At 39.2% G+C, this 12,879-nt stretch overlaps 1 protein-coding gene across 4 annotated transcripts in view; it reads right to left on the bottom strand.

The window, feature by feature from the left end:
* acad9 (acyl-CoA dehydrogenase family, member 9) overlaps positions 1-12,879 on the bottom strand; it is a 77,633-nt gene that overhangs the window by 4,636 nt on the left and 60,118 nt on the right. For all 4 annotated transcript variants that reach the window (XM_061784607.1, XM_061784608.1, XM_061784609.1 and 1 more), the window contains 2 exons: positions 12,283-12,411; positions 11,657-11,729 (listed from right to left, as the gene is read on the bottom strand). In XM_061784607.1, coding sequence (XP_061640591.1) covers positions 11,657-11,729; positions 12,283-12,411 — 202 coding nt within the window. The remainder of the gene's footprint in view (positions 1-11,656; positions 11,730-12,282; positions 12,412-12,879) is intronic.

The raw sequence follows: 12,879 nt of genomic DNA, 5'->3' as shown, positions 1-12,879 counted from the left end.
ACACACAAAAATGACAATATAGCACTGTAGTGCAGCTCTGTTATCTAATATAATACTTATATTCCAAAATTCTTATTTTCAAAGGTCTTCCCGTCTCACCTATATCAATTTTATTAAATGTTTTACATTGGATGGCATATACCACATTCATAGTCCCAGGACCCAGCTGTTGACGTATCAGTTGGCCCTGGCCCGTGACCCTGTTGAAAATGAAAGGTGAGCGCCCCCAAAAAAGCTGCATCCTTACGTTCCTTATTTTTACAGTGATCTAAAGCCGTATGAACCAACAGGTCCTCCAAGTTGAAATTTCTTCGAAAAGCAGTTATCGTTTTAAATCTTTTCAATGGATCACATCTGTCTTTCGTCCATTTAAAATTATGTTTCAAGTCTAGATTTAATTTATTCAAATGTCGTGAATATGTTTGACCACTGGAATCAGTGGGGAATCCTCACTCCTCTTCTTGTAGATCTCCTTCCTTTGGAACAAGAGTGAAACATCTGCTTTAATCTTGCGAAGAAAACGCTTCAAATACCACCTCGGTCTCAAAGCTCTAAAAAGGGTCCTCGTAGCTAACTCTGCATCCTCAGAATAGCTAAAAATTCTGTTAAAACGAAGTAATTGAGATTTAACAATACCTTTGAAAGAATGCTGTGGAACTCATTTTACATAGAGCATGTCTATCAGTTTCTTTAGAATACACCTTAGTCGCCAAAGTTTTATAATTAATATCCTGTTCCTTATCCACAAAACACACAGTGGTGTCGAAGAATTCTATGCTTTCCCGTTGTATATTATGTTTCAATTGGATTTTCAGATGATGGGAATTCAACGTTTGTAAAAAATCTTGAAAATCAGCTGTTGAACTACAACCCCAATTCCAATGAAAGTGGGACGTTGTGTTAAACATAAATAAAAACAATACAATGATTTTCAAATCATGTTCGACCTATATTTAATTGAATACACTACAAAGACAAGATATTTTATGTGCAAACTGATAAACTTGATTGTTTTTAGCAAAAAAGCTGGGACAGGGTCATGCTTACCACTGTGTTACATCACCTTTTCTCATTCAATAAACGTTTGGGAACTGAGGACACTAATTGTTGAAGCTTTGTAGATGGAATTCTTTCCCATTCTTGCTTGATGTACAGCTTCAGCTCTTCAACAATCCCGGGTCTCCGTTGTCGTAGTTTACGCTTCATAATGCACCACACATTTTCAATGGGGGACAGGTCTGGACTGCAGGCAGGCCAGTCTAGTACCCAAGCTCTTTTACTACAAAGCCACGCTGTTTTAACACGTGCAGAATTGGATTTGCCATTGTCTTGCTGAAATAAGCAGGGACGTCCATGAAAAAGACATTGCTTGGATGGCAGCATATGTTTCTCCAAAACCTGTATGTACCTTTCAGCATTAATGGTGCCTTCACAGATGTGTAAGTTACCCATGCCATTGGCACTAACACAACCCCGTACCATCACAGATGCTAGCTTTTGAACCTTGCGTCCATAACAGTCCGGATGGTTCTTTTCCTCTTTGGCCCGGAGGACACGACATCTACAATTTCCAAAAACAATTTGAAATGTGGACGAGTCGGACCACATAACACTTTCCCACTTTGCGTCAGTCCATCTTAGATGAGCTCAGGCCCAGAGAAGCCAGCGGCGTTTCTGGGTGTTGTTGATAAATGGCGTTTGCTTTGCATAGTAGAGTTTCAAGTTGCACTTACCAGTGTAGCGCCAAACTGTATTTACTGACATTGGTTTTCTGAAGTGTTCCTCAGCCCATGTGGTGATATCCTTTACACATTGATGTCGGTTTTTGATGCAGTGCTGCCTGAGGGATCGAAGGTCATGGGCATTCAACGTTGGTTTTCGGCCTTGCCGCTTACATGCAGTGATTTCTCCAGATTCTCTGAACCTTTTGATGATATTATGGAGCGTAGATGATGAAATCCCTAAATTCCTTGCAAATGTACGTTGAGGAACATTGTCCTTAAACTGTTGGACTATTTTCTCACACACTTGTTCAAAAAGAGGTGAACCTCGCCCCATCTTTGCTTGTGAATGACAGAGCAATTCAGGGAAGCGCCTTTTCTACCCAATCATGGCACCCACCTGTTCCCAATGAGCTTGTTCACCTGTGGAAAGTTCCAAACAGGTGTTTGATGAGCATTCCTCAACTTTCTCAGTCTTTTTTGCCACCTGTCCCAGCTTTTTTGGAACGTGTTGCAGCCATACAATTCTAAGTTAATGATTATTTGCTGAATACAATTAAGTTTATCAGTTTGAACATTAGCTATCTTGTCTTTGTAGTGTATTCAATTAAATATAGGTTGAACATGATTTGCAAATCATTGTATTCTGTTTTTATTTATGTTTAACACAACGTCCCAACTTCATTGGAATTGGGGTTGTACTCCAAAGGCCAAAAATGTCATCCAAATAACGTAAATATAAAAGGGGTAGTTGATGGCATTTTAGAAAGGCTGTTTGTTCCGAATCAGCTAAATATATATCAGCATAAGAAGGAGAATACTTCCCTCCCATCGTACAACCGCAAACTTGAAGATGATGTTTACCATTAAATTCTAAATAATTTTTGGTCAAAGTGATTTCCAGTAGTTGTAAAAGTTCTTCATCTGGACGCTGTGCTTGAGGGGAGTTTTGTAGTGCTTTCCTCACAGCCTGTAATCCCAATTCTGTATCAATATTAGTATATAAAGAATCTATGTCGATTGAAAAAAGAAAAGTGTCCCTAGTCACAATTAAGTTTCTCAGCTTTTCCACAAATTCATGTGTCCTTAATATTGCTCGGATGTAGTTGTCCTAAAGGATTAATGTAACGGGCAATATATTCTGCAATTCGATATGATTCGGAACCGCAGTCACTAACTATAGGACGACCAGTTGATACTTTAAAAAGAACTGTCCAAGAGGTAGGATCTTTATGTATTTTACCTAGTAAACAAAATAATCTAGATCGTGGTTCATCCGGACCTAATAAATAGAGCATGTGCTTATTAGTTAAATGTTTTTTGTTTTGCTTTAAATCAGTAATATACCTCACCATAGGCATTACGGAAAAAGCCACCTTCAAAATAAAAGCTTCCCAGAGATGCCTGGAGAATGTGGCTCCACCTCACGTGGGACTCCCTGTCGTGCTAAATCTGAGATTTGAACAGACGCAGGTAAAATGTCATCATCTGCATACAAAATTGCTACATTACTCGTTAATATTTTTGGGGGCAGCAAATGTTCCCCTTTATACTCCACAGATGTCTCATTTTTTTGGTCCAATTTTACCTATTAATTTTGGATACTGAAATTGATGGTTCTTGTCTCAGATTAGGATTTGAGACCAGAATCGATTGAAAATTAAGACGTTCCCTCACTTTTTCCTTTGGGGAGCTCGGTAGCGATCTTATTCCTCCTTCCAAGGAAGGTATTGTAGTATTTATCATCTTTTTTTTTTTTCCAGATCCACTTTTTCTATTATTATTTTAGCCCTAGACAACCTCTGGGGCTTCGGAGTTGCCGATAATTCATGTGACAATTGCTGGTAAGTATTTAATGTACATACATCCCGATTTGCAGGTATGTTTTCTATTACTGCTTCAACAATAGTTTTAGTTGTCCCTGCTGCCGAAAGTTTGGAGTTTGTCTGTGGTAAAGTCCGTATTTCCTGATTAGTAATCAATGTACGTTCCAAGTCCAAATGAGCCAAAAGATCTTCTATTTCCAATGCTTGTTCCCTCTTTTCTAAATCCAAGGTATTTTTTAAATGCGGACCTCTCTTCGGGCAAGGAGGAAGACATGGCTTTTTACCGGCCATGTCTTGTCCCTTCTGACGCCCAGGAACTGACATGCTACAAGACGTTGGAGGGAGAGCTGGAAAGGCCTCCATCTTAAGGGCAGTATCACTACCCGTGCTCCTTTCCCTTTCTATCATAGCTCTGAACGTAACTAACGAAGATTCCGTAAGCTTGTGGCCAAATCTTGTTTTAGCCCAACTCAGGGCTCTATTGTAAGCCTCCGATTGGAAAGTTGAGAGTGACTCTAAATTATTTGAATTGACCACATCATAATGATCCCCCATGATGATAAAATTATTTTTCATCCATTCATTTGTATTATTTTCAATGGCCAAAACAGTGTCAGAGTTTGGAGAAGCCGGTTTAATAAATAATGCTAATTTCTTCACCTTATTCCACATGCCTCTTGGAAAGACCTCATTCTCAAGTGCTGTCATAACAATCTCAGAGTGATGAACTGCCCGTAATATTTTAAAATATCTTTTAGTTAAATTTAAGTCATTTTGTTTTATATTCCAGGATGCAGAGGAAATCGTACTCAATGCTGTAATAGGACCACCGAAAGGAGGACCCCCCCCAGTCAAGACTAAGCCTATCCAATGTTCATCTGGAGTGGCCGGGCCTGAAACCGCCTCATTTTAGCCCACCGATGGGATACAAGCGTTGGATTCTTCTCTCCAATGAACCTGCTTCTTAAAAAAATACAAGAGAATTATATAAACAGCTCACTCTATAAAGGACACCAAAGTATATATATATATATTTTTTTCAAATAAATTGGTCCTTAATGGAGCACTCACCAAAACCAGCAAGCCCGAGGACCCAACTATTACTGACCATAGGTCCAATCAAATGATAGACCTAAAAAGAGGGTAAGTAACCGAAATGCCACCATAAAGATCCATCTATCCATCCATCCGTTTTCTGAGCCGCTTCTCCTCACTAGGGTCGCGGGCGTGCTGGAGCCTATCCCAGCTATCATCGGGCAGTAAGCAGGGCAAACCCTGAACTGGTTGCCAGCCAATCGCAGGGCACACATAAACAAACAACCATTCACACTCACATTCACACCTAGGGGCAATTTAGAGACTTCAATTAACCTACCATGCATGTTTTTGGGATGTGGGAGGAAACCGGAGTGCCCGGAGAAAACCCACGCAGGCACGGAGAGAACATGCAAACTCCACACAGGCGGGGCCAGGAACTGTGAACTGTGAGGCAGACGCTCTAGTCGTCCACTGCCCCGCTACCCTAAAGACCCCTCCCCCCAAAAAACACAAGGTTATTTTTCCTTTTGAACTCACTGAAGGAATAAAGATAAGATTTTCTTAAAAAACCTCTTGACCCTGCACAAGCCCAAGATATCCCAAGAAAAAAAAAAAAAATGGGAATCAATTTCCGGGACTGGTGCAGCATTTACAGTGCACTAAGCCAAATGATACAATACCTTCCTCTGGTGGTGAAAAGGGGTATTTATAAAACCCAATAAAAAAAAGCTGAATTTTTGTTGTTGTCGGCCTCACGGCCACATCACCAATAGTCTGCTTTATACAAAATATTTCCCTAAGGAGTCGGATAAACGAGCTCTTTTAATCTTTTCAGTCATAGACTCTCACTAACTCCAAGGCTCCTAAAATCACCCTAGGCTCAAAAAGCATCCCTTGAAAGTTCTATTCAATAAAGTTCATCCTTGCCCAAGGTAGATTCATGGCAACAAAAAGGGGTTTTAGAACTCACCCGGGGAGTCCAAAAACGTGTAGGAGCACCTACTTCGCCCAAGGTTGTACTTGCTAGAAATAGGGATTTCCTTTATACAGGCAGTGGCAGGACCCTCAGACGCCACGAGTACCTTCCAAACCAATTAAAGGAAGAAAAAAAAGGAGTCTCAAGGAGTAAGTAGTTTTTTTTTGTTTTTTTTTTAAAAGATAAAGTTTTTAGGGGGGAAACAATTGTTTTTGTTCAGAACAAGTTTCAGTCCTCAACGTTTCGCCCGTATAGGCTTCTTCAGGAGGTGAATTGAAGGCATACACCTTCGATGAATTTATTTAAATAAATTAAGTTTTATCCCAAACTAATATACGCACAAACTGTTGACAACTGTGCCATAGGGCGTATTCGCTACAGTTCCTTGATGCCACAACTTAATTACTTCAGGTTAACTGTTTGAAACACTTCAGTGACCTATATATTGAGAGAGAGATTCCCAGGTGGGCTTAAATGAAAGCTCAGAATATGCCCTTTAAAATGATGACCAAACACAATATTAGAAAACAATAAGTGTCTTGACCGTGAGCCTAAACCAGGATATGCACCACAAAGGAAAAAATGAAATGCAGTTTGGTAAGAGGGTGGTTTACTTAATGAGGTGATAACCACTAGAATGCTAACAGTCTGAGAGGTCAAACAGATCAAAACAAACTAGGGATGTATAGGTACAAAATAATCACAACTGGAATTTTCCCACAAAGTCGGCAGTGGTATCCACTTTGGCTCATGGACTACAAAACAAATCCAAGCATTAGCCATGATCTTGTCATCTGATAACTTTGTGGAAAAAAAACCCAATATGGATATACTGTAATTTTCATGCACGTAACTCTGCTACATTTGGACATTTCAACATGAAATAAATGACACATGGACTTAGGCATGGGCCAGTGACTGGTTTCAATGTATATCCCGGTTTAGAAAAGTCACAGTTTTTTTATTTCTTCTTTTTTTTGTTTATTTGTTGTTGTTTTTTTAAATAAAAGTTTGCAAACAGCTACAAGCAGTGTCCAAAATTAACCTTTTGACTCACCAGCCAAGTTGGCCGAAAAAAAAAAATCCACTGGCTAAACATATTTTTTACCGGCCAAAATATTAAATCATTTTACACACTATTTCTATAATATGGTATCATTAAATTTCACAAACAGCTACCATTTAATTATAACCTCATCAATATAGAGCCTAATGACATGACTTTGGCTCGCAACACAATAAATGTAAATAAATCTTTTTTTTTTTCCAATTTTTGAATGTTTTTCTTTTGTTTTTTCTTTTTTTTTGGGGGGGGGGGGGGACCAACCCCGAAGCAGCTTATCTGTGGTTTATCCCCGCTTACTGGTGAATTATTATTCAATGTTATTGTAATGTTATTCACAATTTAATTTGAATAATGTCTGTTCCAATACTTTTGCTCACTTGAAAAGTGGGTGGCTTCAAACAAAAGGTGCTGTGTCCTGAGTTATTCAACACATCTAGATGTAAATACCATGAAATAAAAGCTGGAATTCTTCACTTTTCTTTTGATCTGAAACCCAAACGTCTTCAGTATACAACAAAAAGAAAGGAATTGACCTTGCCGTTCCAATACTTTTGGAAGGGACTAAGTGCAGACAGCAAAGGGACAATGGAGAAATCCACCAAAATGAAGACTAAAAAAACATAACTAATATGGTACAAACATTTACTCGCCATGTGGCAGATAGCCCTCAGAGATGTATACAACAAAGGGTAAATTTACTCACATTTGGCACCTGGCGAGTGTAACTTCAGACCCTGGCTACAAGAGTTTAGTTAGTGTGTTTAGAATTGGTACATAAATACTGTAGGTTTGCTACAGAGGCAAATAACCTGGCTAACTGGCATAGCTAACATCAGCTTCGCAAAAGATTCATAATGACTCTGATCCGAGTCAGAATTGTTTGAGTCAGAACGCCTCTAAAGTCGAAGCTTCAACTCGGAAAGTCAGATGAATACAACAAGCCCAACATAGAATTCAGGCTGTATGCTACTCATGTGAACAGTAATAAGAAAAGGTTGAATCTCATGTAATAAGAAAAGGTTGAATCAAGGCAACTGAACTATTCTTTTTTGTTGAAGACATTTAACCTTTAATCCTAAAAGCTGCAGTTTTAAATGTCAGGTGTGGAATCCCTTTGTTCCCTGGGGATGGTCAATAATAAGGTGTTGTTGTGTTGCCCGATGTGGTTAGTGAAACAACCGTCCTGTATAGCAATCAGTTTTTCACTCATTTTGTTGCAAAACAGCTCATCAGGCCCACTCGTCCCACTGAATGAGGTGATCTTTCGGAGGAAAGATGTCAGGATATTGTTATCGGCAAACGATAGGTAATGCATAAAACCTACTCCTCTGTTCATCTAGTTTGACATAGATGCCTTCTCAGAATCAGAATCATATTTATTTGCCAAGTATATCAAAACGACAAGGAATTTGTTTCCAGTAGGTGAAGCCGCTCTCGTATGACAATAGACCGCCAATTAACAGAGAATACTTTTGAGACATAAAAACAGTCACTGAGCAATAAAAGGTTAGCCGATAGATTTATTTTTTTGACAATTGTACAAATGATGCAGAGTCCTCTAGCAATTTAGAGCAGTTTGAAATGACTAATAGAACAATAGTCTGCTACAGTGACCATTGTGCAAATGGCACAGAGACTTCAAGAAATGTATGCAGTTTAAAGTGACTAGTAGTGAAATAATCTGGAACAGTGTGAATTGTGCAAATGGTGCAGATACTTGATCAATACCAGTATTGATCAACAATCGATATGCAAGTAGTGCAGAGTGGCGATTGTGAGTGCACGAATAATGTATAATTGGCCCGACAGAGATGTGACAACAATCTCAAGACAAACTTGGCAGCATGTTACAATGGAATTGTGGAGGGTAAGGACTGACTCAATGAAGGACTTACAATAACTAACTTAATTAATATGTACAATGAAAAGGGAGAACTTTAAACTTCGTCTGGAGTCCGGACTGCTAGCTGGTTGAACGCGCTCCACGGCTGACGTCACGTAGTAAGTGCTCCTCGCGTCAATAGCCCACAGCTTTGGTAGTTAAACAGCAGGTTAAACTGGGAGCGAAAAAGTTTTCTCGCTCTTTGCATCAAAATTACTGTGGTGGTAGCAATGGTGTGTGTGTGTGTATGTATGTTTGTGTCACTCACTTTCACGTTTACGTACACTTACGCACAGTTGCCTTCATGGACCACTATCCGCAATCTATCTGTCAGTTAAGCGTCTTTAAAGAAGTGTACTGACAATGGTGTGGCTGTTTACATTTAGTTACTTACTGTACTATGTTGGCATGTCAAGTTGCTGATTTAATGTGGCTTCAACTTCACTCATTAAGTTATTAGTTCATGTTGATGACATCATTCTGTAACTTTTATGGAGTACATTACCAAGTCATGGGTACGGTTTAGCTGTTTTTTTTTTTGCACTGTGCATAAGTGATATTCCTGCCATTTCGCAGCTCCTGAAAGTAACTAAAAAGTTACTTTTGAAATCAAGTAATCAATAAAGTAACTAAGTTACTTTTAAGCTCAAGTAATCAGTAAAGTAACTAAGTTACTTTTTCAAGGTAACAGTGGCAACACCGGTCCTACCATAAAGTGATAAGAAAAGCTAGATATGCTAATAAGATTAGCACCAATGTTACACGTTACAGTAAATTATAACAATTCATACAACACACAGAGCAGCCCAGAGAGCTTTGGGTAATGTTCACGTATTTTTAATACGGCTCACAAGCAGGCACCATAACTCGCTGGCTTAGGTTAATGGTCACTAACTGGTGACTCATACAGACCCACACCATAGCCAAAAAAAAGAAAGTTGATGATCCAAGACATATGGGGTGCTTTTATTTTAAGCGGCACACTCTCCCCTACCACAACCTTACAGTTGGTAACCTCCTTCAGATTACATCATCTGCACAAGATGTAATCCACCTGTGTGCTGCGTGGTCACCCTATGTTCCTGCCTCTTCTGGAAAAAAGTATTCACTACAGCCATTTGCATCCTTGTTGCAAAGTCTACCACCATCTGTCCCTCCAAGTTCCTTTCCTGGATGCCGTACTTACCCATCACTTCTTCATCACTCCTATTACCTTCACCAACATGTCCATTACAATCTGCACCAATTACGACTCTCTCTCTGTCTGGGATGCTCAGAACTACTTCGTCTAGCTCCTTCCAGAATTTCTCTTTCACCTCTAGGTCACATCCTACCTGTGGGGCATAGCCACTAATGACATTACACATAACACCCTTAATTTCAAGTTTCAGCCTCATCACTCTATCTGATACTCTTTTCACCTCCAAGACATTCTTAACCAACTCTTCTTTTAAAATAACCCCGACTCCATTTATCTTCCCATCTACACCATGGTAAAATAATTTAAACCCTGCCCCTAAACTTCTAGCCTTACTGCCTTTCCACCTGGTCTCCTGGACACACAATATATCAACCTTTCTCCTCATCATCATCATGTCAACAAACTCCCGAGATTTTCCTGTCATAGTCCCAACATTCAAAGTCCCCACATTCAGTTCTAGGCTCTGTGCTTTCCTCTTCTTTTTCTGCCGAAGAACCCGCTTTCCACCTCTTCTTCTTCTTTGACTTCGACCCACAGTGGCTGAATTTCTAACGGTGCCCCGCAGGTTGACGCCGCCGGTGGCGGACGTTGTTAACCCGGGCCACGACCGATCCGGTATGGAATTCTTTGGATGAACGCACATATTTGTTTGGCAAAGTTTTAAGCCGGTGCCCTTCCTGACGCAACCCTCTGCATTTATCCGGGCTTGGGACCGGCCTACAGTTTGCACTGACTTGTGCCCCCCATAGGGCTGCATTCAGGCATAACACATTTAATTGTATTTATTTTTAATGGTATTCAAATTAAACTCAGGCATTTCAGAAATGCACAATCATTAAACAAAACACAACCATAAACACAATAGGATGGTCCTTGCTCAGTCAGTCGAATTTAAACTAATAATAATAATAATAAATCATTCCCAAATTCTGCAGCGTTTGTAAACTTATGAGCACAACTGTACATAACAATCATACATATTTATTTAGTTCTCTGTTACTTGACAATAATAAATGACAAAAGGTTTTTGAATTTGATTAGAAGCAGATGTCGATAGGACGACTAGGTTAGGCTTTAACCACATTGGGCAACAACAACACCTTACAGTTGACCACCCCCAGGGAACACATCCCTGAGGCATACTGTAAATAGAGGGGCTCCTCACTTAAAAATTAGAACGAAAGAAGCCTTTTGGATTAAAGGTGAAATGTTTTCAACAAACAAGAACAGTCCAGTTGCGTTGATTCAACCTTTGCGGATTCAAAGTTCCAAAATCCCATTTGCACCCCTGCTTTTACTGTTGTGCTACAATTACATTTATGTATCACATTCATAACATTAAGTCTTCCACCATCGTGGGATCCTCCCGACTCCCACACCGGCTGCATGGCTTGTTTGGGAAACTACGGCCACCGACGTCACGGTTCACATCGGGTCGTCAGGTGAATTGATCACCTCTCATATGTTTAATTGAGAATAATGTTAATCGGTAACATTTCATATTTAGCGACTGAGTCATGCTAGCAATATAGCACCCTTGGCGTGCACACGCGTTAGTGAGCTGGGGGAATTTTTTTGGGCACAGACACAAGGGCGTTGAGATTGACTTGAGGCTACATTCAAATCTTGCTAGCAGCTTGAAAACTGCATACGCTACCTACCTTTAAGGTTCTACATTTATTCTGATTTTATTTATTTGAACTCAACATGCGGTACATGTTTCGTAATTGAACAAATATTGTATATGTTGTTTAAAAATAAAAAAGATGTTTTCAATTTTAAAAAGTTGTTAACTACCCAACTATTTCCAAGTAATAAATTTTTGAGCTGTAATTGCAATACTGTGAAACAGTGATATTTTTGCTGAGGTTTATCATACAGTAAGAGTCTGATACTGGCCCATGCCTACATTAATTATACAAGATATATTTGTTGCATTCACATACTTTTTTGCAACTGAGTCATCCAGTAATTGTTCTTGAAGTAAGCGTCATTGCAGAAGGTATTTGTGAGCAACACCTAGGGAAAAGATGAGACAAAATCCACAATTTGGGGCACACAGCAAAATATGTATTATGTTGCTGTACATATACATGCACACACAATCACAATTAAATGCTTCAATGTCTCTCTAGCAGCCTTTCAAACTTTTGACAATACAGTAGTGGCTTCACCCATAGAAAAGTAAGGTTTGCCGTGTAAAAACATGCACCAAAGGACACATTTGGAGCACTTTTGCAAGAAAAACAATTGGACTATGGGTCATGTCACATGCATGTAATTGGTGTCTATACTATATACTGTGCAGAGATTTACTTTCAGAATGACCAGCTATGAGAAAGCTGCTTTGTTTAAAATAAGACTACCATACATGCTTTACAAGTTGAGCTATTTAAATTATAAGCATTTGTCAAAAACAATTATGCAACAATCCCATTGTAAACTTCTTTATTTTGCATTGCCTTTGTGTCTTGTTTCTTTCTTATTACTGATGAGATGTCAATCAACTCTTGCTATGGTGCAATGGATTGGTCTGCTTCTCCAAGTTTTGGTGTACAGTATTCACACATACCTCATGGTCATGATTCCTCAGGCCGAGTCTGATGGAACGGCTACTTCTAGACAGGACAGCTGTCATCGCATACAGGTTGATAAGCACATCTGCTACTTTCTTCAGAATGAGCTGTTCATCCACGATTGTCTAAGACAAAAAAAAGGACAATATTTCATGAATGTTTTCACTTTGTTGCAAATACAAAAGATCATACACATTCACAGCAGTTGTTTTTACAGTCACTAAGTATTTGGACAACTTTTGAACAGTTTTCATGATTTTGCCTTGGTATAGGACCACAACAGAAATAAAATCAAGGTCAATCAAGATTTGATTTTAATGTAGACTTTCAACTCTGGCAGAGGTTCCTCAAAACTATCGCATTTGCAATTTAGGAATTACTGTATAACCATTTTATGAAGAGAAACCATTTTCAATTGCGTAATTGTAAAAATAAACATAATTTGCAGTCAATGACTGTCTAAAGTCTGGAGCCTATGGACATTGCCAAATTCAACTTCTTATGTTGCAATGCTTTACCAAGCCTTCACTGTAGCTGTGTTTGGTCTTTCCCAAACTTTTAAGTCACAAAACACCTTTGACATCATGAATGAG

The sequence above is a fragment of the Phyllopteryx taeniolatus genome, chromosome 9 (genome assembly GCF_024500385.1).
Source record: "Phyllopteryx taeniolatus isolate TA_2022b chromosome 9, UOR_Ptae_1.2, whole genome shotgun sequence".
Classification (NCBI taxonomy): Eukaryota; Metazoa; Chordata; class Actinopteri; order Syngnathiformes; family Syngnathidae; genus Phyllopteryx; species Phyllopteryx taeniolatus.
The sequence above is the reverse complement of the archived record's forward strand: the minus strand, read 5'-3'. Positions and strand labels throughout refer to the sequence as shown.